Source organism: Pelophylax lessonae, assembly GCF_965119305.1.
Source record: "Pelophylax lessonae genome assembly, chromosome: 4".
NCBI classification, from domain to species: domain Eukaryota; kingdom Metazoa; phylum Chordata; class Amphibia; order Anura; family Ranidae; genus Pelophylax; species Pelophylax lessonae.
In genome coordinates this window covers 136890440-136913029 of record NC_138771.1, presented here as the reverse complement: position 1 = coordinate 136913029, position 22590 = coordinate 136890440, and the positions used below count along the sequence as shown (strand labels likewise).

Sequence of the window (22590 nt, the reverse complement as noted above, 5' to 3'; positions counted from 1 at the left end):
GAGAGAGAGAAACCAGTGCCGCTGCAGAGTGTTACATCGCTGGATCGAGACAGAACCCAGCTAAGTGAGGGGGGTGTTACAAATACTGGGACATTTTTTACCTTAAAGCAGAGTTCCACCCAAAAGTGGAACTTCCGATTTAATTAGTCCTAACCCCCCAAATGGGGCATATTTTTTTTTGGGGGGGGAGCGGGGTACCTAGTTTTGACAGGTAACCCGCTCCCACTTCCGTTCAGAGTGCCTCGGCGCCCCGAGCGGAAGTTTTCCACCTCTCCCCCTCCCTGCAATCTTTTGGGACATCTCAGAGGTCCCAGACGTTTGTCGGCCAAACAAGACGCACATGCGAAGTGCGCACACGGCTGTGAAGTCGAAAGCTGCCACAGCTGGGTGCCCATACTAGTAATGCCGGTGTTGCTGAGACCAGAGGGAGAGCAGCGAGGCTTCGGGGGGCCGCATCGCTGGACCGTGGGACAGGCAAATGTGTATTTCTTAAAAGTCAGCAGCTATACTTTTTGTAGCTGCTGATTTTTAACAAACACAGAAAAGGCTGGAACACCGCTTTAAAGGCCAAGTTCATCACCATTGGAATATGTAACATGTTCCAGCTCCTGCCTTCTCTCCCCCCCGATCCCCCTGTCCATGTGACAGTAGGCAGGGGATCTTCTCCTTGTACCTGCTGACACAATTTAAAAACAAACACAAGCGCGCACCGGTCTAGTGCATTTTCCTCTAAAAAAGGTTTATTATAATAAAAGGTATAAAAATACTCACAAACGAGTTCTTGGTACAAGCATATCATATCGGTATGTTGCCATCAGAGTTGTATAAAGTACTCGAAACCCATACTTGAGTAAAAGTACAAGTGCTCGATCAAAAAGTGACTTGAGTAGAAGTACTAAAGTATTCAACATTGTTTGTACTTAAGTATTGCAAGTAGTTTTTGTAAAAATTCTGCTACTCAAGTACTGAAAGTAAAAGTACAAGTAGTTTTGAGAAAAAAAAATTGCTACTCAAGTACTGAAAGTAAAAGTACAAGTACTGTGTTATGTAGTTATTAAAGAAAGAAGTCAAAAGTTTGAACATCATATTGTTTTTTATTATTTCAAATGCAGCTTTTATTTATACATACAGTAGCATTTATTTTCGTATGCGCTGATAATACACATGTTTTGAGCTTCATGAAACCTGCCATCCACTGTTCTGGCAGTGGTAATTTTTATAATTGTAACGAGTAACTATGCAGCACACAAAAAAATATCGGAGTAGAAGTATTGAAATCATTGAAAAAATGTAGTGAAGTAAAAGTGGAAGTAGGAGAAAAAAAATTCTACTCTAGGAAAGTACAGATACCGCCTTTCGGTACTTAAGTACAGTAGTGAAGTAGTTCTACTTAGTTACTATACATCTCTGGTTGCCATCATCATCAAGATGAAGGGTGTACCGTCCTCTGAAGCTTGGAAAGGCTTTGTGTTTGTTTTTTGTTTTCAGTGGTCTTAGAGCCCATTCAGACTAGCACGACTTGTCAGCCTGACAAGTCGCGGTCGGTCGCGGTCCACTGAGTAGTCCCGGACCCGTTCTAATAGGAGCGACACAAGTCGCTCCGACTTCGAAAAAGGGTCCTGTACTACTTTGGGGCGACCTGGAGGCGACTTGCATAGACTTCCATTATGTGAAGTCCCTGCAAGTCGCGGTGCACGCGACTTCACAGGTCGCCCCCCGAAGTCGGATCGCCTCAGTGTGAACCGGCTCTTAGACTACCCTGGTCTTGTAAGGGGCTGCAAGGCCGAAGCTATCCGGTGATGCCGAGTCAAAAGTTCTCAGTAGCTGCATGATTGTGGCCAAGGTGGATAAATGGATCACACTACTCAGAGCACAGGACATGGGTGCTTTGCACCGATTTTTTTGTTTGTTACAATTTAAAAACAGCCTGGCTGTGCAAGGGTCTACCCACACGATTGTGTTATACAGAGTTCAGTGAGTGAACTACAACTACCATCAGCCTACACAGCTGACAGCTTTTAGTTCTCAACGAACTGCCAGGTAACTGCAGAGCATTCCTCATAGTTCACTGATTGTCCAGCAATTCAGTACCTGCCTGCCCGTATCGGAGGTAGTGGCAATCAGTGTACTGAATGGCGGATCAGGATCCTGGCACTGCACCCATGATCTGATGATTGCGGGTGAAATGCTTTACAGGCTTCAGTGTAAAAAAATAAATGCATGCACAATTTTACCGGCAAAGAGATGTTCATTATTATTTTTATTTTTTTATTAGAAAAGGATGAACTTCTTCTTTAATGCAGGGAATGCATTAAGGCAGGCATGTCCAACCTGCGGCCCGGAACCACAGGCAATGCAGCCCACTGCACCCCGACAATTATTTATTTTTTTGCTGGGGAGGAAGGAAGGCGGGTCGGGGACACAGCCACAGCGGCTTCCAGCTAACTGTAGGCATAGGCTGCCTCGGAAGGGATCATCCTCTAGTTGTGTTAAATTAGTGCTGGGGGGGGGCGTGGCAGTGCGAGAAGGGCGCGGCGGCGTTTTATTCCTTAAATACCTTAACTATAGTATATATTTTATATGTGGCCCGAGAAAATTTCTCTACACTCAAATGTGGCCCAGAGAAGCCAAAAGGTTGGACACCCATGCATTAACCACTTAAGCCCCGGAAGATTTTACCCCCTTCCTGACCAGGGGGTATTTTGCGATTCGGCACTGCGTGACTTTAACGGAGAATTGCGCGGTCGTGCAACGCTGTACCTAAACGAATTTGATGTCCTTTTTTCCCCACAAACAGAGCTTTCTTTTGGTGGTATTTGATCACCTGTGTGATTTTTTGATCATGCGCTATAAACAAAAAAAGAGCGTCAACTTTGCAAAAATAGCAATATTTTTCACATTTTGTTATATGAAATCCCCCCCCAAAAAAATTTAAACATTTTCAGCCAATTTGTCTTATGCTACATATGTTTAGTAACAAAGGGAAAGATTTTTGTCATTTTTGTTGTTTTTTTTTTAACGCATAATGGCGGCGATCTGCGTTTTTTTTGCGGTACTGCGACATTGCAGCGGACTAACATTTTTGACACTTTTGGGGTTACCAGTGACATTACTACAGTAATCAGTGCTATACATATGCACTGTTACTGCAAAATGACACTGGTACTGAAGGGGTTAACTTTATTTGAAAGTGAGGGGCTGTGTGTGTCCCTAGGCGCGTGATTCTAACTGTGATTGGCTGTGGCTTGGGCTGTAGGAACACTGATCAACGGTCCTACATAGTAGAACCGCGTGATCGTTGTTTCTACACAGGCGAGAATGACAGGCGGCTTGTTTACACTAGCTGCATGACTTTCTCCCTCTGCAGCGGCGATCGCAGAGTGACCGCCGGTCACATGCGCGGGGGGGGGGGTTCCGTGACCACGCGGGAGCGTACTCGCTCGCTCCCTAGACCCTCATAGGCTAGCGACGTAGATCTACTTTGCCTGTGAGGGGCTGAACTGCCGACGTAAATCGTCGTTAAGCAGTCGGCAAGTGGTTAAGGTAAAGGGGGGGAAAAAAAAAAAAAAAAAGGAAAAAAAAAAAAAAAAGGAAAAAAAAAAAAAAAGGAAAAAAAAAAAAAAACAACAACACCTCTACTCTTTAGAACCACTTTAAGCCTAAAATAGGGCGGCACAGTGGTGTAGTGGTTAGCACTTTCACCTAGCAGCAAGAGGGTCAGTGGTTCGAATCCCAACCATGACACTACCTGCCTTGCATGTTCTCCCTGTGCCTGCGTGGGTTTCCTCCAAAACTCCAAAAGACATGCTCCCTACTATGTACGTATGAATGCGAGTTAGGGACTTTAGATTGTAAGCTCCTTGAGGGCAGGGACTGATGTGAATGTGCAATGTATATGTAAAGCGCTGCGTAAATTGACAGCGCTATACAAGAACCTGAAATAAATAAATAAAAATAAAATACTGGCAGCAAGTGCTGAATGCAGGCTCCTGAAGGAGAGGTTCCAAATCCAGCATTTTCCTACCCCCGCCTCAGTACCGATTACTGAATCAGTCCAATGTAGTTTTGGATTCAATTTCCCATAAACCTGACATAAGAGACATGCAGAGCTTGCCAATGCTGACGCTTTTAATGCTGGTTTCAATTGTTTCTGACCCAATGATCTAGATCATGGAAGTGAAAGAAGAGTTGAGTCATTATCTGCTTAGGCCTCATGTACACAGCTGCTGTGCACAGACGTTTTCTTCAGCACCCCCTGAACTTTCCTCTATGTTATCTTATCAGTCCTTGTACACAGACTTTTATACTCGTTTAGAGGCAGTAGAGTTTATTGGCATTTTTTGAAAGCAAAAAAAAAAAAAAATGCATTCAGATGGAAGTTTTTTGGTATTTAAATCGCCAAATGCTTGTAACAGCGTGCAAACGCATCTAAACACGGTGACTCGTTTATAATCGTTTTCAATGGGGATACATATCTGACCATTTTACAATGTAAAAGCGCTTCTAAACGAAAATGCAGCAAAACGGACGTTTACTAGCTGTCAAGTTCCAGCATTCAGGAGAGGTTTTAAAAACGTCCCGTGTACGTGAAGCCTTACGTGTTACAGGTCAGCGAGTCAAATGTACTGAAGTGGATGAACATGACACCTTAACAGCATTTCCAGAAGAAGAGGCCAGCATTGCCATCTCCATGTTTCTCCTACAACATATTCTCTCTATGGGGCCGACATACAAGTGAAGTGACGAAACGCGTCAGTTTGGAACGCATAGCGTCATTACGTCAGTCAGAACTCAAGCCGGAAGCACCGCTCGCCACTCTGCAGAGAGGATGCGCAGCCCGCACCAGCCAGCCACTGACCACCACTGCTTGTCTTATTTGTGCATTCCTATACCTTTTAACCCATTATTGGGTAATAAACTATTCTTTGTGATAGTGCACTATCTGGAGCTTCTTTTTTCCTTTTATAAATGGCCAATACCATGGTGTGAGGAGAAGCCAGGTACCAGTCCAGACCAGCCCAGAGGAAAAAAAAAAAAAAGAGGGAACCCATCCCAGCCAGGGGCACCAAAGCGCGAAAGGTCCTAGTGCTGTAAAGCATATAGGACCCACTGGTTCTGGTAAGTGATTTCATCTACCCACAAATAATGGCAGAACGGATTGAGGTCACCGAATTATATGGACACTCGTGTTTGAGCACTTGCACCTTTGAAAACGCTGAACCATACAGTCACTAAGGACTTTTGACCATTTTGAGCACTAAAGTCACTTTAAAGTGGAGTTCCACCCTGGGAACGTTTTTTTTTCATAAAAATACCCCCGGGACAGTCAGGGCTAGTGCATTCCACAAGGGCTAGCCTCTGATCTGTCCCGGGTTGCACTTACCTTTTAGAAGAAATACTTACCTTGAAAATGTATTGTCCAGCGCTGCCATCTCAGGTGTGGGCAACTTGAAGCCAGCGCGATCCTCTTCTGTGTCCTCTTCCGTCTTCTTCGGTCCCACGATGCCCTGCAGCGGCCCCGCCGTCACTTCCGGTGCCGCAGTATCATCCCTGCACAGCTTCTGGGCATGCCCAGAAGCTGTTTTGCAAGGTATGACAGCGCCTGCACCGGAACTGACGTCGGGGCCGGTGCAGGCGCATTGATTCCTAGGAGCGATGACGTTCAGCTCCCAGGAATCATTGCATGCCAGGAAATGACGAATCGCCGTGGCCGCCGAGGGGAGGAAGAGGAAGTAAGGTAAGTATATTTTCTTCTAAACCAGGTAAGTAAAAAAAAAAAAAAAATTGCGATTATCCATTTGTTTTTCAGGTCACCCGGAGCAAGAAGATGGAGGCAAGTCTAATTTTAGGGTGGAACTCCGCTTTAATATCTATTGGACTCTTTATATATGACCAGTCACGTTTTATTATTTATTTAACATGGTTTGTCACTATGATTGAATTATTTGCTATTTATTATTCATACAGTCACTAATATAACCATTGGTGTGTATATTTGATATCATTAACCATTATTCAGCAAGCACTGTAGTTAGCTTTTTGTCCCAAGAGCTAATCCCTTTATTTTCATTTATTTCAGTATCCGGGTCTTGTTCTTCATTCATATTGGAAGAAAAGCACTAGGCTTTTTAGAACTACAAACTAAAAGAATTACTATTATTTTTTCCACTGAACTCCATGTGCGTGTCAGCTAGGTGGAGGTAAATCTAATAAAACGCATAATACTATTAACACTGGAGTTAATGACGATCTGATGACAATATACTCATAACGCAGGTTTTATAGCAAAGGATAGGGATGTGCTTAGTTTAAAACAGTTGGCTAATAAATGATGGCTGGACTAAAATAATATACAATACATTTATTTCTGACATATACAGTATAGCTCCAATATATTCCACAGCACTTATGATTACAGAAAAAATTCCACTGCTGATCTCCATCTAAAAATGCTAGTTGCCTGGCTGACTCTGGCTTCAATACTTTCTCAGAAACCGATCCGGGAACAAATGTGTCGGCTAGAAAAAGTCACAGTCTGCATACTTGTTCTAGGTCACCGATTCGGAAAGTGTGAAGCCATCGGATCAGCATGACAGTCATGAAATCATTTTCAGGAAGGAAGGTCAGCAATGGCAGTCTATACTTCCTCTGTACTGGTTTCTATTTAAAAAAACTGAACACACAAAAATCACAACCTCATTTCCACAGTTCAACAATGGCTCCGTAAACATTCTAAAGACTTGTATTTGAGCCCTAAGAGCCGGTTCACACTGGTGATGCGGGAACCCTGCGAATCCACTGCGGGTTCCCGCATCGCACCCGACACGCAGTCGGTTCACACTGCCATATCCAAACTGCTGGGGGTGTCAATACAAAGTTAATGACACCCCCAGGTTAGTTCTCATATCGCAGGGCAAACTGTTAATTCAAACAGGAATCGTATCGCATGGGTACAATTCTGTTGTGGAATAAAGAAGGGTCCTGCGTGACTTTGGTCTGAATCTGATGCAAATCGCATGTTACGTCTTCCATCGCACCATTGTAAACTGGCCCTTAGCCACTTGTGGACCGGAAGGATATGCCCCCTTAATGACCAGGCCATTAGTTGCAATTCGGCACTGCGTTACTATAACGGACAATTGCGCGATGGTGCGACACTGTACCCAAACAAAACTAATGTCCTTTCTCCCCACAAACAGTGCTTTCTTTTGGTAGTATTTGATCACCTGTGCGATTTTTGCCCCTACAGTGCTCACTGGAGAGCTGTGCTGGGGAAAGGGTAGGAGCAGCTGGCTCAGGTTCTCAGTGCCTCGCTGAGAGGCTGGGCCACCCATCAGGTGTGGTTCCCAACCATATGATCATGATCTTTTAATAGCCTGGACTGGCTCTGTGATATGAGCCGACAGAGGACTGTTACCTGCTGCCGTCTGCAAACTCCTGTGACCTACAGAACAGCCAAAATAGCTTTGGCTATACTTCTCCTTTAAGCTGGCTATAGATTTCCCCCCCCCCCCCTTTAGCCAGCAGGCAAAAAAAACAAAAAAAAACAAACAATGAATAGATTCCTCCATCCACACATGCAAAGTGGATGGTTGAATCCCCCCACCAGGACATTATATTCTGACAGCGGGCACTTCCACCCCCTCCCCCTTCAAAAATTAAAAGTCACCAGCTACACATACTGTAGCTGCTGACTTTTAATATTAGGACACTTACCTGTCCTGGAGTCCAGCGATGTTGGCACCACAGCCAACGTTTCCATCGGCTGTCATGTGCTGCCGCCGCCATTGCGAAGAGCGCTGCGCTCGGTAATTGGCCAGGAAGCAGAGGGAGGAGTAGGGGGCCAAACCTCTGACGTACCTTGCCACGGTGAGGTCCATTGGAAGTGGGGACAGGGTACCTGTCAAAAACAGGTACCCGCTCCCCCCTAAAAAGTACCAAATGTGGCACCACAGGGGGGCAGGAAACAGAGAAGCGGAAGTTCCACTTTTGAGTGGAACTCCGGTTTAAATTCAGTTTTATTCATGGCAGTGTTGTTGCCATGCACTGATGACTTTCATCACAACCTGCTGCATTTGGAAAAAGTACTGCAGACAAAGCTACGGACCAAATGAAACTAAAGGATTGCCCTTTTAATAAGTGATCGACTGATATCTTTTTTTTTTAATGCCGATATTTTGGTCATCGGATATCGGCCGATATTTTTGGACACGTAAAAAAAAATTTTTTTTTTCTCTACAGGTACTCCTTGTGGAGGGAACTGGGGGTCTAAAAGACCCCCAAACCCCTTCTCGGCACTAAAAAGCATTCAAAATGCTAAGTTTGGCTGTGTTGAATGCTGTCAGTTTTCTTAATTCGGTGCCAAGTACCCAGAAGGGATGTCATGTCACGTCACATCACGCTTGGGTTTTTTACATTGAGACCCAGGTCTTCTATTCAGCGGCAGAGGTGGAGGAAGGATGCCCAGGTGTAGCCGCGGAAGGGAGGGGGGGGGGGGGCGTCCCCTCCGGCTCCTTGTATTGACAGCCTAGCGGCTTCTCAGCCGCATCGGTTGCCATTACAAGTCAGCCAACCGTCGGCTATGGACACCGGTACTGGGGTGATGCCTCTAGCTGCAGGCATCACCCCGGTACAGCACTTTCCTGAGATATCGGTAACCTCAGGGGCCGATTCCCATATATCGGGGAAAGTGCATATCGGCCCCTGATTTATCGTTGTTGCCGATAATTGGTCGATCCCTACTTTTAATGCACCCTCATTCCCCCCCCCCCTTTTTCATATATATATCTTCCCCTTTCACTTTTCCTCCACTCCCCTTCCTTTTTCTCCCTAATTCTTTACTTACTCTGCTATGTTTTACCCCCCCCCCCCCCCCCCCACTGTCAGAGGAAGGCCCCCATCAAACATAATTTGAAAAAACTTGAAGGGTTTCAACAAAGACCCAATACTGACCTTCCTACCTGTCTGTTTTGACTGATAAAACGTTTAGTACACATGGTGTGTACCTTGCATTTTATTTTTTATACGTTTGAAAGTCTATGACCGATACATGTATCAGTGACAGACATTTGCTGTATTGGTGAACCTATCTTAATAAAATATATGTGAAAAAAAAAAAAAAAAAAGTACTGAAGGCATTTTTTTTAGTGCACACAAGCAACAGTTTAAAGTGAACTAACATTAGAAGCCAGGTATTTTGCCTCGTCATTGCATTGGAGCTGTGCTGGAAATAGCTGCAAGTACAACATCTATGCATCTGGCGTGAATGAGCCCTAAAAGATGAATAAACAGGTTGCTCACATATCAGATTAATACAATAGTGCAAAAATCTTGTTCTTGCCCAGTTTTTGTTAAGCTAAATGCTAATTGGTTGCTACCACCCTTTGCTGACTGCACTGCTGAAAAAACAAGGGACTTCATAAAACCTTTTCAGAAAGAAGAGCCAAAGTCTGCATGGCCATGAAGAACTCAAAAGCAGAATACGTGCTTGTGATATGCACTACCATGACTTCATGTACTTTGCACTTGATGGCAAACTGCAGGTCAACATTCCAAATGCAACAGGAACTGCATTGGAATGGATGTATAGAATATGATGAGAACAATAAAGTTACTCGCACCCATGCTGTTGTATGCACAGAAAACTGCAGTAAAACGTATGACAATGAATCTGGACGGATCGAACCATAAAACGTATGACAATGAATCTGGACGGATCGAACCATAAAACGTATGACAATGAATCTGGACGGATCGAACCATAAAACGTATGACAATGAATCTGGACGGATCGAACCATAAAACGTATGACAATGAATCTGGACGGATCGAACCATAAAACGTATGACAATGAATCTGGACGGATCGAACCATAAAACGTATGACAATGAATCTGGACGGATCGAACCATAAAACGTATGACAATGAATCTGGACGGATCGAACCATAAAACGTATGACAATGAATCTGGACGGATCGAACCATAAAACGTATGACAATGAATCTGGACGGATCGAACCATAAAACGTATGACAATGAATCTGGACGGATCGAACCATAAAACGTATGACAATGAATCTGGACGGATCGAACCATAAAACGTATGACAATGAATCTGGACGGATCGAACCATAAAACGTATGACAATGAATCTGGACGGATCGAACCATAAAACGTATGACAATGAATCTGGACGGATCGAACCATAAAACGTATGACAATGAATCTGGACGGATCGAACCATAAAACGTATGACAATGAATCTGGACGGATCGAACCATAAAACGTATGACAATGAATCTGGACGGATCGAACCATAAAACGTATGACAATGAATCTGGTCGGATCGAACCATAAAAACGTATGACAATGAATCTGGACGGATCGAACCATAAAACGTATGACAATGAATCTGGACGGATCGAACCATAAAACGTATGACAATGAATCTGGACGGATCGAACCATAAAACGTATGACAATGAATCTGGTCGGATCGAACCATAAAACGTATGACAATGAATCTGGACGGATCGAAGCATCAAAACGTATGACAATGAATCTGGACGGATCGAACCATAAAACGTACAACAATGAATCTGGTCGGATCGAACCATAAAACGTACAACAATGAATCTGGTCGGATCGAACCATAAAACGTATGACAATGAATCTGGACGGATCGAACCATAAAACGTATGACAATGAATCTGGTCGGATCGAACCATAAAACGTATGACAATGAATCTGGTCGGATCGAACCATAAAACGTATGACAATGAATCTGGTCGGATCGAACCATAAAACGTATGACAATGAATCTGGACGTATCGAAGCATAAAACGTATGACAATGAATCTGGACGGATCGAAGCATCAAAACGTATGACAATGAATCTGGACGGATCGAACCATAACACGTACAACAATGAATCTGGTCGGATCGAACCATAAAACGTATGACAATGAATCTGGTCGGATCGAACCATAAAACGTATGACAATGAATCTGGTCGGATCGAACCATAAAGGGTTCCATAATATAAAGAAACTGAAAGCATTTAGCTGAAATATAAAAAAGGGCTGTATTTTCATGTTCTGAGATCTGAATGATTACAAAAACGCATTACAATTTTGGAAGGCTACCAATAGGGCATACTGCTTAATACAAGCAGTTTTATCACCATGATTAAAGACCTGTCACAATGGAGGAGGAGATTGGCAATTTACAGGTAAATAATATGTGCAGTGACATATCCCTAGCACTATACATTGCTTTTAGAACTGTTTCTAGACTCTGAGCATTTCTAGCCATGGCCACCTTCAGAAAAGGCAGATGATTCAGGTCACATTTACTTCCTGGAATCCATCTGCTCCTAGCTCTGGCATGCATGCAGGAGGGTGTGCATAGATGAGAAAGCCCCTATAGATAAAAAATGCCCAAGCAGACTCCTGGGATTCAGGACACCATTTTGGTCTAAGCCAGAAACCAACTAAATGTAAACAAATATACAGGATGAGTTAAAAATCTATGCTGGACCTGTCAGGGCAGAAAGTGATGGAAAATCTCCCCAGTACAACAAAATGCTTTTTTACCCCACCCCTTTCGAACTTTGCCTACCAAAGGCGGGCCGCTTCCCCCAGGGGACTCGGCCTGCCACATCCCCAGGCGAACTCAGCCTACTAGGGACAGACCAATATGTTTTTTTCAGGGCTGATAACGATATTTTGGTCACACCGTATCGGTATCAGCCGATATTTTGTACATTTAAAGTTCTGAAAAATAAAAGACAATTTTTGACACAAATCTGGTACTGAACATGTTAATTTTTGTTTAATGCTTAATGGCTGGCTGGAACCCGCTGGCCTGGCCGTCTGGCACAGGGCCCGTCTGTGGCTGGCCTGGCCGTCTGGCACAGGGCCTGTCTGTGGCTGGCCTGGCCGTCTGGCACAGGGCCTGTCTGTGGCTGGCCTGGCCGTCTGGCACAGGGCCTGTCTGTGGCTGGCCTGGCCGTCTGGCACAGGGCCTGTCTGTGGCTGGCCTGGCCGTCTGGCACAGGGCTTGTCTGTGGCTGGCCTGGCCGTCTGGCACAGGGCCTGTGGCTGGCCTGGCCGTCTGGCACCCTGGTCTGTGGGTGGGTGGCTGGCTGGCACAGGGCTTGTGGCTGGCCGACCGCTTCCCCGGCGGACTCTGCCTACCAAAGGCCAGCCGCTTCCCTCATCATGCATACTGTGATCCACCACGAAGCCCGTGGTTGGGATGATGTGCTTACTTTTATAGCAACATGTGAGTGCACACAGGTTATTTTATTCCATTGTTTTAATAAATTTACATTTGGATGGTCATGCCCTCTGTCTTTACTTCTTCAGTATCAGAGTGACCCCTGGCTGCCTTAGAAGTTTTAGGGGACTGGTTACATGGTGTGGTTGAAGCCCGCCGGAGGAAGGAAATAGGCAAGTATAGCGTATAGCTTATTCCTCTACCCCTAAAGATTTAAAGTATGGATGAAAGAAAGAAGAAAGAAGAAGGCAGTCAGATTCTTTATTTCAGAATGGACATGCAAAGTCTCTTCTGCAATAAAATAAATCTACCTGCCCTCTCATACTCTTAAAAACATACAAATGAGCTGTGCAGTTTATACTGCTGGACTGAGGCTTGTGTGCCTGGGTGACTGATGACCTACGCATGCATGGGAGTTACGTCATTCCACCCTGGTCAACCAAGACATGCAGGCATCAGACTGCTGAAGCAAAAGGTAAAGTATTGCCGACATTAGCAAGCATTGAATCCTTTGCACTGTGGAAGCCCCCAGGAGTTTAGCCTATACTCCAGCATTCTGAGAAGTTTAGAACTGCTGTTCTGCCCTGTAAATCCTTTCACATCGCCCCATAACATAAACATACTTGGCGCTGTAGTACCGCGGCTCTATACCACGCAGTATTACAATGCGATATATATGCATATTGCAATACCTTTGAATGGCACTGCAAAGCACATTTTCTACAGAGCACTGCAGCACATAATGGGGGATTTTCAACAAATTAGCAACAAATTTAAATGCAAACATTTGGCTACATCTATGCAAAAGTTCTTCTGTCCATCTGTGACCCCTGTGCCTGCAATCCTGGGCAGCCAACAGAGACAGATGTGCACAGGTCCAAGGCAGATTCATCAAAGAGGAGACAAATTTTCCCTCCAAACAGAACATAATGAATGTTTATGCAGCATTGCAAAACATAGCAGTGACAAAAATATAGCAGTAACTAAATGTTCCTGTGTAGGAAAAGCGTGTATTTCTACAACACACTATGGTGTGAACGGCCCTTAAAGTAATATTAAGCCCACAGTTTTAAGTACTTTCAGCAGCTGATTTAATCACTTCCTGAGTACGCAGCTTTTTTTATCTTTTAATCCTTCTCTAGGTTCCAGTTAAATCTGGTGATATGACCACTACCCCAATTTTCAGGTTTAAGAGTGGCTCCAATCTCTTGCAGCATCCTATGGAGTCACTCTTGTATGCAGGGACTAGAGTTGGGTCTCCCTACACAAGGGCTATTGAATTCAAATTCATGGAGGTCCAAATTTATTTTCTTCCAGCAGAGATCTGAATCGCATGTTTGTGCAATGACTGAGATCCACAACATCACAGCCCCCTACTCTTACAATTACAATTCTGTTCTTACACCAGTGCCCTCTGCCCCCCCCCCTTACACATCACAGCCCCCCCAGCTCGGCCTCCCTTTTCCACATCACACCCCTTCCTCCCCCCAGCTCAACCTCCCCTTTCCACATCACAGCCCCCCCCCCCCCCCAGCTCAGTCTCCCTTTTCCACGTCACACCCCCTCCTCCTCCCCCCAGCTCGGCCTCCCTTTTCCAAGTCACACCCCCTCCTCCTCCCCCCAGCTCGGCCTCCCTTTTCCAAGTCACACCCCCTCCTCCTCCCCCCAGCTCGGCCTCCCTTTTCCAAGTCACACCCCCTCCTCCCCCCAGCACGGCCTCCCTTTTCCCCGTCACACCCCCTCCTCCCCAGCACGGCCTCCCTTTTCCCCGTCACACCCCTTCCTCCCCAGCACGGCCTCCCTTTTCCCCGTCACACCCCCTCCTCCCCAGCACGGCCTCCCTTTTCCCCGTCACACCCCCTCCTCCCCAGCACGGCCTCCCTTTTCCCCGTCACACCCCCTCCTCCCCAGCACGGCCTCCCTTTTCCCCGTCACACCCCCTCCTCCACAGCACGGCCTCCCTTTTCCACGTCACACCCCTTCCTCTTCAGCACGGCCTCCCATTTCCACGTCACACCCCTTCCTCTTCAGCACAACCTCCCTTTTCCACGTCACACCCCTTCCTCTTCAGCACGGCCTCCCTTTTCCACGTCACACCCCTTCCTCTTCAGCACGGCCTCCCTTTTCCACGTCACACCCCTTCCTCTTCAACACGGCCTCCCTTTTCCACGTCACACCCCCTCCTCTTCAGCACGGCCTCCCTTTTCCACGTCACACCCCCTCCTCCCCAGCACGGCCTCCCTTTTCCACATCACAGCACATATTTAGCCTTAGGGATAGAGGCACTATGATACAGGGGACAACATCTTTTTAAGCTTGGAAGTGCTATAATTGTGGTTTTACCTATACCCACATTTATTATATTCCCTTGAAGAAGCAGACAGTGAAACGTGTGGGGGCATTTTCCAACTCTGCTCCACTGATTGGATTGATATAAATAATGGGCAGCATAACTATGTAAGCCAATGATGGCTGCTGTTACAGCGTGACATATGTACATTATTAGGTGATATACAAGGAGATGAATACCAAGAGGAAGGACAGCCGGCTGTGGGGGGGGGGGGGGGTCGGGAGGAAGGACGGCTGGGGGAGGAAGGAAGCCCGGCTGTGGGGGGGGGGGAGGGAAGGAAGGCCGAACGGCCGGCTGCGGAGGGGTTGAGGAAGGAAAGGAAGGGCAGCCGGCTTGGGGGGGGGGGAGAAGAAGGGCAGCCGGCTTGGGGGGGGGAAGGAAGGAAAGGCAGCCGGCTTGGGGGGGAAAGGAAAGAAAGGCAGCCGGCTTGGGGGGGGGGGGGGAAGGAAAGGCAGCCGGCTTGGGGGGGGGGGGAAGGAAAGGCAGCCGGCTTGGGGGGGGGGGGGGAAGGAAGGAAAGGCAGCCGGCTTGGGGGGGGGGGGGGAAGGAAGGAAAGGCAGCCGGCTTGGGGGGGGGGGGGGAAGGAAGGAAAGGCAGCCGGCTTGGGGGGGGGGGGGGAAGGAAGGAAAGGCAGCCGGCTTGGGGGGGGGGGGGGGAGGAAGGAAAGGCAGCCGGCTTGGGGGGGGGGGGGGGAGGAAGGAAAGGCAGCCGGCTTGGGGGGGGGGGGGAAGGAAGGAAAGGCAGCCGGCTTGGGGGGGGGGGGGGAAGGAAGGAAAGGCAGCCGGCTTGGGGGGGGGGGGGAGGAAGGAAAGGCAGCCGGCTTGGGGGGGGGGGGGGGGAGGAAGGACGGCTGGGGGAGGAAGGAAGCCCGGCTGTGGGGGGGGGGAGGGAAGGAAGGCCGAACGGCCGGCTGCGGAGGGGTTGAGGAAGGAAAGGAAGGGCAGCCGGCTTGGGGGGGGGGGAGAAGAAGGGCAGCCGGCTTGGGGGGGGGAAGGAAGGAAAGGCAGCCGGCTTGGGGGGGAAAGGAAAGAAAGGCAGCCGGCTTGGGGGGGGGGGGGGAAGGAAAGGCAGCCGGCTTGGGGGGGGGGGGGAAGGAAAGGCAGCCGGCTTGGGGGGGGGGGGGGAAGGAAGGAAAGGCAGCCGGCTTGGGGGGGGGGGGGGGAAGGAAGGAAAGGCAGCCGGCTTGGGGGGGGGGGGGGGAGGAAGGAAAGGCAGCCGGCTTGGGGGGGGGGGGGGAGGAAGGAAAGGCAGCCGGCTTGGGGGGGGGGGGGAAGGAAGGAAAGGCAGCCGGCTTGGGGGGGGGGGGGGAAGGAAGGAAAGGCAGCCGGCTTGGGGGGGGGGGGGGAGGAAGGAAAGGCAGCCGGCTTGGGGGGGGGGGGGGGGGAGGAAGGAAAGGCAGCCGGCTTGGGGGGGGAGGAAGGAAAGGCAGCCGGCTTGGGGGGGGGGGAAGGAAAGGACAGCCGGCTTGGGGGGGGGGGGAAGGAAAGGACAGCCGGCTTGGGGGGGAAAGGAAGGAAAGGCAGCCGGCTTGGGGGGGGGGGGGGAAGGAAAGGCAGCCGGCTTGGGGGGGGGGGGGGGAAGGAAGGAAAGGCAGCCGGCTTGGGGGGGGGGGGGGAAGGAAGGAAAGGCAGCCGGCTTGGGGGGGGGGGGGGAAGGAAGGAAAGGCAGCCGGCTTGGGGGGGGGGGAGGAAGGAAAGGCAGCCGGCTTGGGGGGGGGGGGGAAGGAAGGAAAGGCAGCCGGCTTGGGGGGGGGGGGGAAGGAAGGAAAGGCAGCCGGCTTGGGGGGGGGAGGAAGGAAAGGACAGCCGGCTTGGGGGGGGGGGAAGGAAAGGACAGCCGGCTTGGGGGGGGGGGAAGGAAAGGACAGCCGGCTTGGGGGGGCGGGGGGAGGGAAAGGAAGGACAGCCGGCTTGGGGGGAGGGAAAGGAAGGACAGCCGGCTTGGGGGGAGGGAAAGGAAGGACAGCCGGCTTGGGGGGAGGGAAAGGAAGGACAGCCGGCTTGGGGGGAGGGAAAGGAAGGACAGCCGACTTGGGGGGAGGGAAAGGAAGGACAGCCGACTTGGGGGGGAGGGAAAGGAAGGACAGCCGGCTGGGGGGGAGGAAGGAAAGGAAGGACAGCCGGCTGGTGGGGGGGGGGGGGGAGAGGACAGCCGGCTGGTGGGGGGGGGGGAGAGGACAGCCGGCCGGTTGTGAGGGGGGGGGACACAGCAGAAAGGACAGCCAGTTTTGGAGGGGGGAGGGAAGGACTAGTTGGTTGTGGGGGGGGGGGGGGAGGTGACAGCTGGCCGGTTGTGTGTGTGGGGGTGAGGGGGGACAGCCGGTTGTGTGTGTGTGGGGGGGGCAGCCGGTTGTGTGTGTAGGGGTGAGGGGGGGGGCAGCCGGTTGTGTGTGTGTGTGTGTAGGGGTGAAGGGGGAGACAGCCGGTTGTGTGTGTGTGTAGGGGTGAGGGGGGGGAGACAGCCGGTTGTATGTAGGGGTGAGGGGGGGAGACAGCCGGTTGTATGTAGGGGTGAGGGGGTGGAGACAGCCGGTTGTATGTAGGGGTGAGGGGGTGGAGACAGCCGGTTGGGTGTAGGGGTGAGGGGGTGGAGACAGCCGGTTGGGTGTAGGGGTGAGGGGGTGGAGACAGCCGGTTGGGTGAGGGGGTGGAGACAGCCGGTTGGGTGAGGGGGTGGAGACAGCCGGTTGGGTGAGGGGGTGGAGACAGCCGGTTGGGTGAGGGGGTGAAGGGGGGGGGACAGCTGGTTGTGTGTAGGGGGGGGAGGCAGCCGGTTGTGTGTAGGGGGGGAGGCAGCCGGTTGTGTGTAGGGGGGAGGGGGTGGAGACAGCCGGTTGTGTGTAGGGGTGAGGGGGCAGCCAGTTGTGTGTAAGGGGGGGGGGGGACAGCCAGTTGTGTGTAAGGGGGGGGGACAGCCAGTTGTGTGTAAGGGGGGGGGACAGCCAGTTGTGTGTAAGGGGGGGGGAGCAGCTGGTTCTTGGTGTGGGGGGGACGACAGCCGGTTCTTGGTGTGGGGGGGGGCACAGCCGGTTGTGTAGGGGGGGGTGCAGCTGGTAGTGTGTAGGGGGTTAGCCAGTTGTTGGTGTGTGGGGGAGGTGGGGGGGGGACGACGACAGCCGATTGAGTGTAGGGGGGAATGACAGCCAGTTGTGTGTAGGGGTGGGGGGGGGGGGGGGGGGGACAGCTGGCTGTTGGTGTTTGGGGGGGGGGGGGACAGCCGGTTGTGTGTGGGGGGGGGGGGCACAGCTGGTTGTTTGGGTTGGGGGGGGACAGCCGGTTGTGTGTAGGGGTGGGGGGGGAACACAGCTGGCTGTTGGTGTTTGGGGAGGGGGGACAGCCGGTTGTGTGTGGGGGGGGGGGGGGAGAAAGCCGGTTGTGTGTAGGGGTGGGGGGGACACAGCTGGCTGTTGGTGTTTGGGGGGGGGGGACAGCCGGTTGTGTGTAGGGGTGGGGGGACACAGCTGGCTGTTGGTGTTAGGGGGGGGGGGACAGCCGGTTGTGGCAGCTCATAGGTATAGGGGACTCAGCACGGTGACCCAGGCAATAGATGGATGGAGGGAGGAAGTGACGGTGGGTGTGGCCATGGCACTCACCGATGGTGGAGATGAAGGTGGTATTGAAGGCGTCCTCACTGAACCTGAAGAGCAGACACGTCTTCCCCACCCCGCTGTCCCCGATCAGTAGCAGTTTGAACAGGTAGTCGTACGTCTTCGCCATCTTCACACTTTCCTCCCTGGGAACAGGAGCCACCGCCGGCCCGCCGGGACCGCTCACACCAATAGGATGCCGGTACAGGGGACTCTACCAATGACGTCACTTTTCCTTCCACCCGCTCGCCAATAGAGGCGGAGAGGCGGGACCCTAAAGGCCGGTGTCACCCCGGAGACGGGTGACGCGCCCACGCAACCCCCGCCTCTTCAGTCTAATTAGCTGTCCAGGCGCAAAGCAGAGTGGGAAATGTAGTCCTCTTTTGGCAGGCTGTGCTGACCGGAGGCCACGCCTTGTATGTGTGTCCTGATTAGCCGGAATGCAGCAAAGCCTCTTGGGATGTTTAGTACCACCATCTGGAAGCGGACGATTGTAGCGCTATGACTCCCTCTAGTGTGCGAGAAGAGAATGGACAGGCCATACCAAAATAAAGTGTAACTCCATTTTTATGGAGAAAAAAGATACAACTTTCCACCCCCATCCAGGTGACACACAGTCATTGGAGGGTCCAGGCAGACTTGGTCACCATGCTCTCTGTTCTGGGACAGTGCTGTTTGCTTCACAATGTCCTTCCTAACTCTAGGCCCCATATACACCTTGGAGCTTCAAAATGCCCAACATCCAAACTTCTGTGTACTTCAACAGGAGCTCCAGTTTGGGGAAAAAATAAAAGTCAGCAGCTACAAATACTGAAGTTGCTGACTTTTAATATTAGGACACTTACCTGTCCAGGGATCCCGCCATGTTATCACCCGAGCCAATTCGTCAATCAGCATCGGGTGTGGGCACCGCCATTGTATGTAAGGGAAACTGGCAGTGAAGCCTTCAGGCTGGTTTCCTACTGCGCATGCACGAGAATTCACTTTCTGAATGGTCCCGCTGTTTTCTGGGACCTGTGTGTCTCCCAGAAGGCAGCTGGGGGAGGAGGAGGGGCTGGAAATGTGGTAGATCGCATAGTGGCAATCTTACCCGGAAGTGGGAGCGAGTACCTGTGCAAAATTCCCCTTTTCAGTGGAGCTCCACTTTCAGTTACAGTATCTCACAAAAGTGAGTACACCCCTTACATTTTTGTAAATATTAAATTATATCTTTTCATGTGACTACACTGAAGAAATAACACTTTGCTACAATGTAAAGTAGTGAGTGTACAGCTTGTATAACAGTGTACATTTTCTGTCCCCTCAAAATAACTCAACACACAGCCATTAACCTCCCTGGCGGTATGATTATGTCAGGAATTCTGTACCAAAAGCGGTACAATTCTTTTCATGGAAATTTGGCGTTATGTATTATAGGCCTACAATTCTTATTAATTACTGACTTAAACCTGACCAAAACAAGAGTCTAGTAGACATCATGAATTATAATCGAATCAATAATATAATTTTATTATAGAATATATATAATATATATAATAAAATTATTTATTGATTAGATTATAATTCATGCGTTATATATTTTATATATATATGTGTGTGTGTGTGTGTGTGTGTATATATATATATATATATATATATATATATATATATATATAAAATTATATTATTGATTCGATTATAATTCATGCGTATTATATATATATATATAAACGCATGAATTATAATCGAATCAATAATATCATTTTATTTATATATATATACACATATATATATATATATATATATACATATATATATATATATATATATATATATATATATATATATATATATATATATGCATATATATATATATATATATATATGCCTATATATATATATATATAGGCATATATATATATATACATATATATATATATGCATACATCTATATATATATGCATATATATATATATATATATATACGTTTTTTTTTTTTTTTTTTTGAATTTCCCTCCCTAGTCCCGCTCCCATGCAGCATTGCTGCTGCAGGGAACGGAACTAGGAAGTCCTCCTACCGACAGACAAGCGGCGGAGATCTCGGCTGGCGGTCACAGAAATGAGAGCTCATCGCTGGATCGCCAGGATAAGGTAAGACACTCCCCTCTCTGTCTGCACAGCTCTGCACATTCACCCCGAGCGTGACTCGGGAATACCGATAATAGCAGGAAATTCCTACCCCGAGTCACGCTCGGGGATACCGCTAGCGTAGTTAATGTCTTAACTGCTGGCAACAAAAGTGAGTACACCCCTAAGTCAAAATGTCCAAACTGGGCCCAAAGTGACACTCCCACCACCATGCTTGACTGTAGGCAACACACACTTGTTTTTGTACTCCTCATCTGGTTGCTGCCATACATGCTTGACACCATCTGAGCCAAAAAAGGACACAGGACATGGTTCCAGTAATCCATGTCCTTAGTCTGCAAACTGTTTTTTGGGGTTTCTTGTGCATCATCTTTAGAAGAGGCTTCCTTCTGAGATGACAGCCATGCAGACCACTTTGATGCAGCGCAAGGTCTGAGCACTGACAGGCTGACCCCCCATCCCTTCAACCTTCAATGCTGGCAGCACTCATATGTCTATTTCTCAAAGACAACCTCTGGATATGAAGCTAAGCATGTGCACTCAACTTCTTTGGTGGACTATGGCGATGCCTGTTCTGAGTGGCACCTGTCCTGTTAAACCGCTGTATGGTCTTGGTCACCATGCTACAGCTCAGTTTCAGGGTCTTGGCAATCTTCTTATAGCCTAGGCCAGGGGTCCTCAAACTAAGGCCCTCCAGTTGTTCAGGAACTACAATTCCCATCATGCCTTGTCATGTCTGTTAATGTCAGAGTTTTACAATGCCTCATGGGATGTGTAGTTCCGCAACAGCTGGGGGGCCGTAGTTTGAGGATCCCTGGCCTAGGCCATCTTTCTGTAGAGCAACAATTCTTTTTTTCCGGTTCCCAAGAGAGTTCTTTGCCATGAGGTGCCATGTTGAACTTCCAGTGACCAGTATGAGAGAGTGAGAGCGATAACACCAAATTTAACACACTGCTCCCCATTCACACCTGAGACCTTGTAACACTAACGAGTCACATGACACCAGGGAGGGAAAATGGCTATTAGGGCCCAATTTGGACTATTTAACTTAGGGGTGTACTCACTTTGGTTGCCAGCGGTTTAGACATTAATGGCTGTGTGTTGAGTTATTTTGAGGGGACAGCAAATTTACACTGTTATACAAGCTGTACACTCACTACTTTACATTGTAGCAAAGTGTCATTTCTTCAGTGTTGTCACATGAAAAGATATAATAAAATATTTACAAAAATGTGAGGGGTGTACTCACTTTTGTGAGATACTGTATGTCTCTTTACACCTGAGCGCAGTCTCGCTTGAGGCTTGACTTCTTTGTTTTTGGCCTTACGGACTTGAATAGCAACAGCATCAGTTTTTGTATCTTTTGTTGTTGTTGTTGTTGTTGCAGAAACCAATCAGAGGTGACAAAAGTATAAACAAAAAAAGTTTTTTTGCTAAAAAACAAACATATATGGAACAGGCATAAACAGATGGCATTTATTTACATCTATTCGGATCCGTCTAAACTGAAAAGGATGCAGTCTTGTTGTATTTGAAAAAATGGACCTGAACAGACACAGATGTAGGTGGCTGTAAACGGTTGATCATAGCGCCCAGGGCAGCTGATAAGGCAGTACATCCAGCCCTACTGTACTGGGCCTCATCAGTTCGAAAGGGGGGCCCGGGCATCTGACGAGCAGGAGGGCCGGCGGCTCTGCCTTTTTGCTGACACTTGTGATTCTTGTGGATCCCCCTGCAGCACTGCCCGCTTCTACTCTTCCTTCACTCTCGGCTTCGCTGCAGGGGGATCGGTTTTTGGATCTGCACCTCTTTCCACCATCTTTCTGGGACCCTCTTTGTGCCTCCCTCCCCCACAGCGCTTCCGGCTTCCCTCCGCTCCCACCAGCAGCTGCTGTGGGCACACAGGGGGATTGGTTTCAGGATGGAAGGCGGGGAGGGGACTGGTAAATATGCCATATTTACTTACCCCTTCCTTTCCTGAATGAGCATAGTAAGCGATCAGTACTGATTATTCCTGTGTTCAATTATCACTAAAGCATATGCTTTGGGTTGTGAATGAACAGCATTAGAGCACTTCCCATTCCTTCACTGCCCAGTGCAACTGAGGCTGCAGAGAAAAAAGACTGATGAATCAGTGTCCTCAGTCCATTTATCTGTTTTTCCATATTTCACCAAACGCTCCCCAATGGGGCAGTTGAAAATAGAAATAATAAGTAAAAACAATTCTGAAAAAATGTAAAAAAATTAAAA

The 22590-nt window shown here is 48.7% G+C and overlaps 1 protein-coding gene across 1 annotated transcript in view; it reads right to left on the bottom strand.

Annotated features, from left to right (window-relative positions):
• Nucleotides 1–18443, bottom strand: part of RAB8B (RAB8B, member RAS oncogene family) — a 49559-nt gene extending 31116 nt beyond the window's left edge. Inside the window, exon 1 of the mRNA XM_082255272.1 lies at nucleotides 18220–18443. Within this exon, the coding sequence (XP_082111398.1) occupies nucleotides 18220–18343 (124 nt within the window). The 5' untranslated portion in view covers nucleotides 18344–18443. The remainder of the gene's footprint in view (nucleotides 1–18219) is intronic.
• Nucleotides 18444–22590: the final 4147 nt, after the last annotated feature.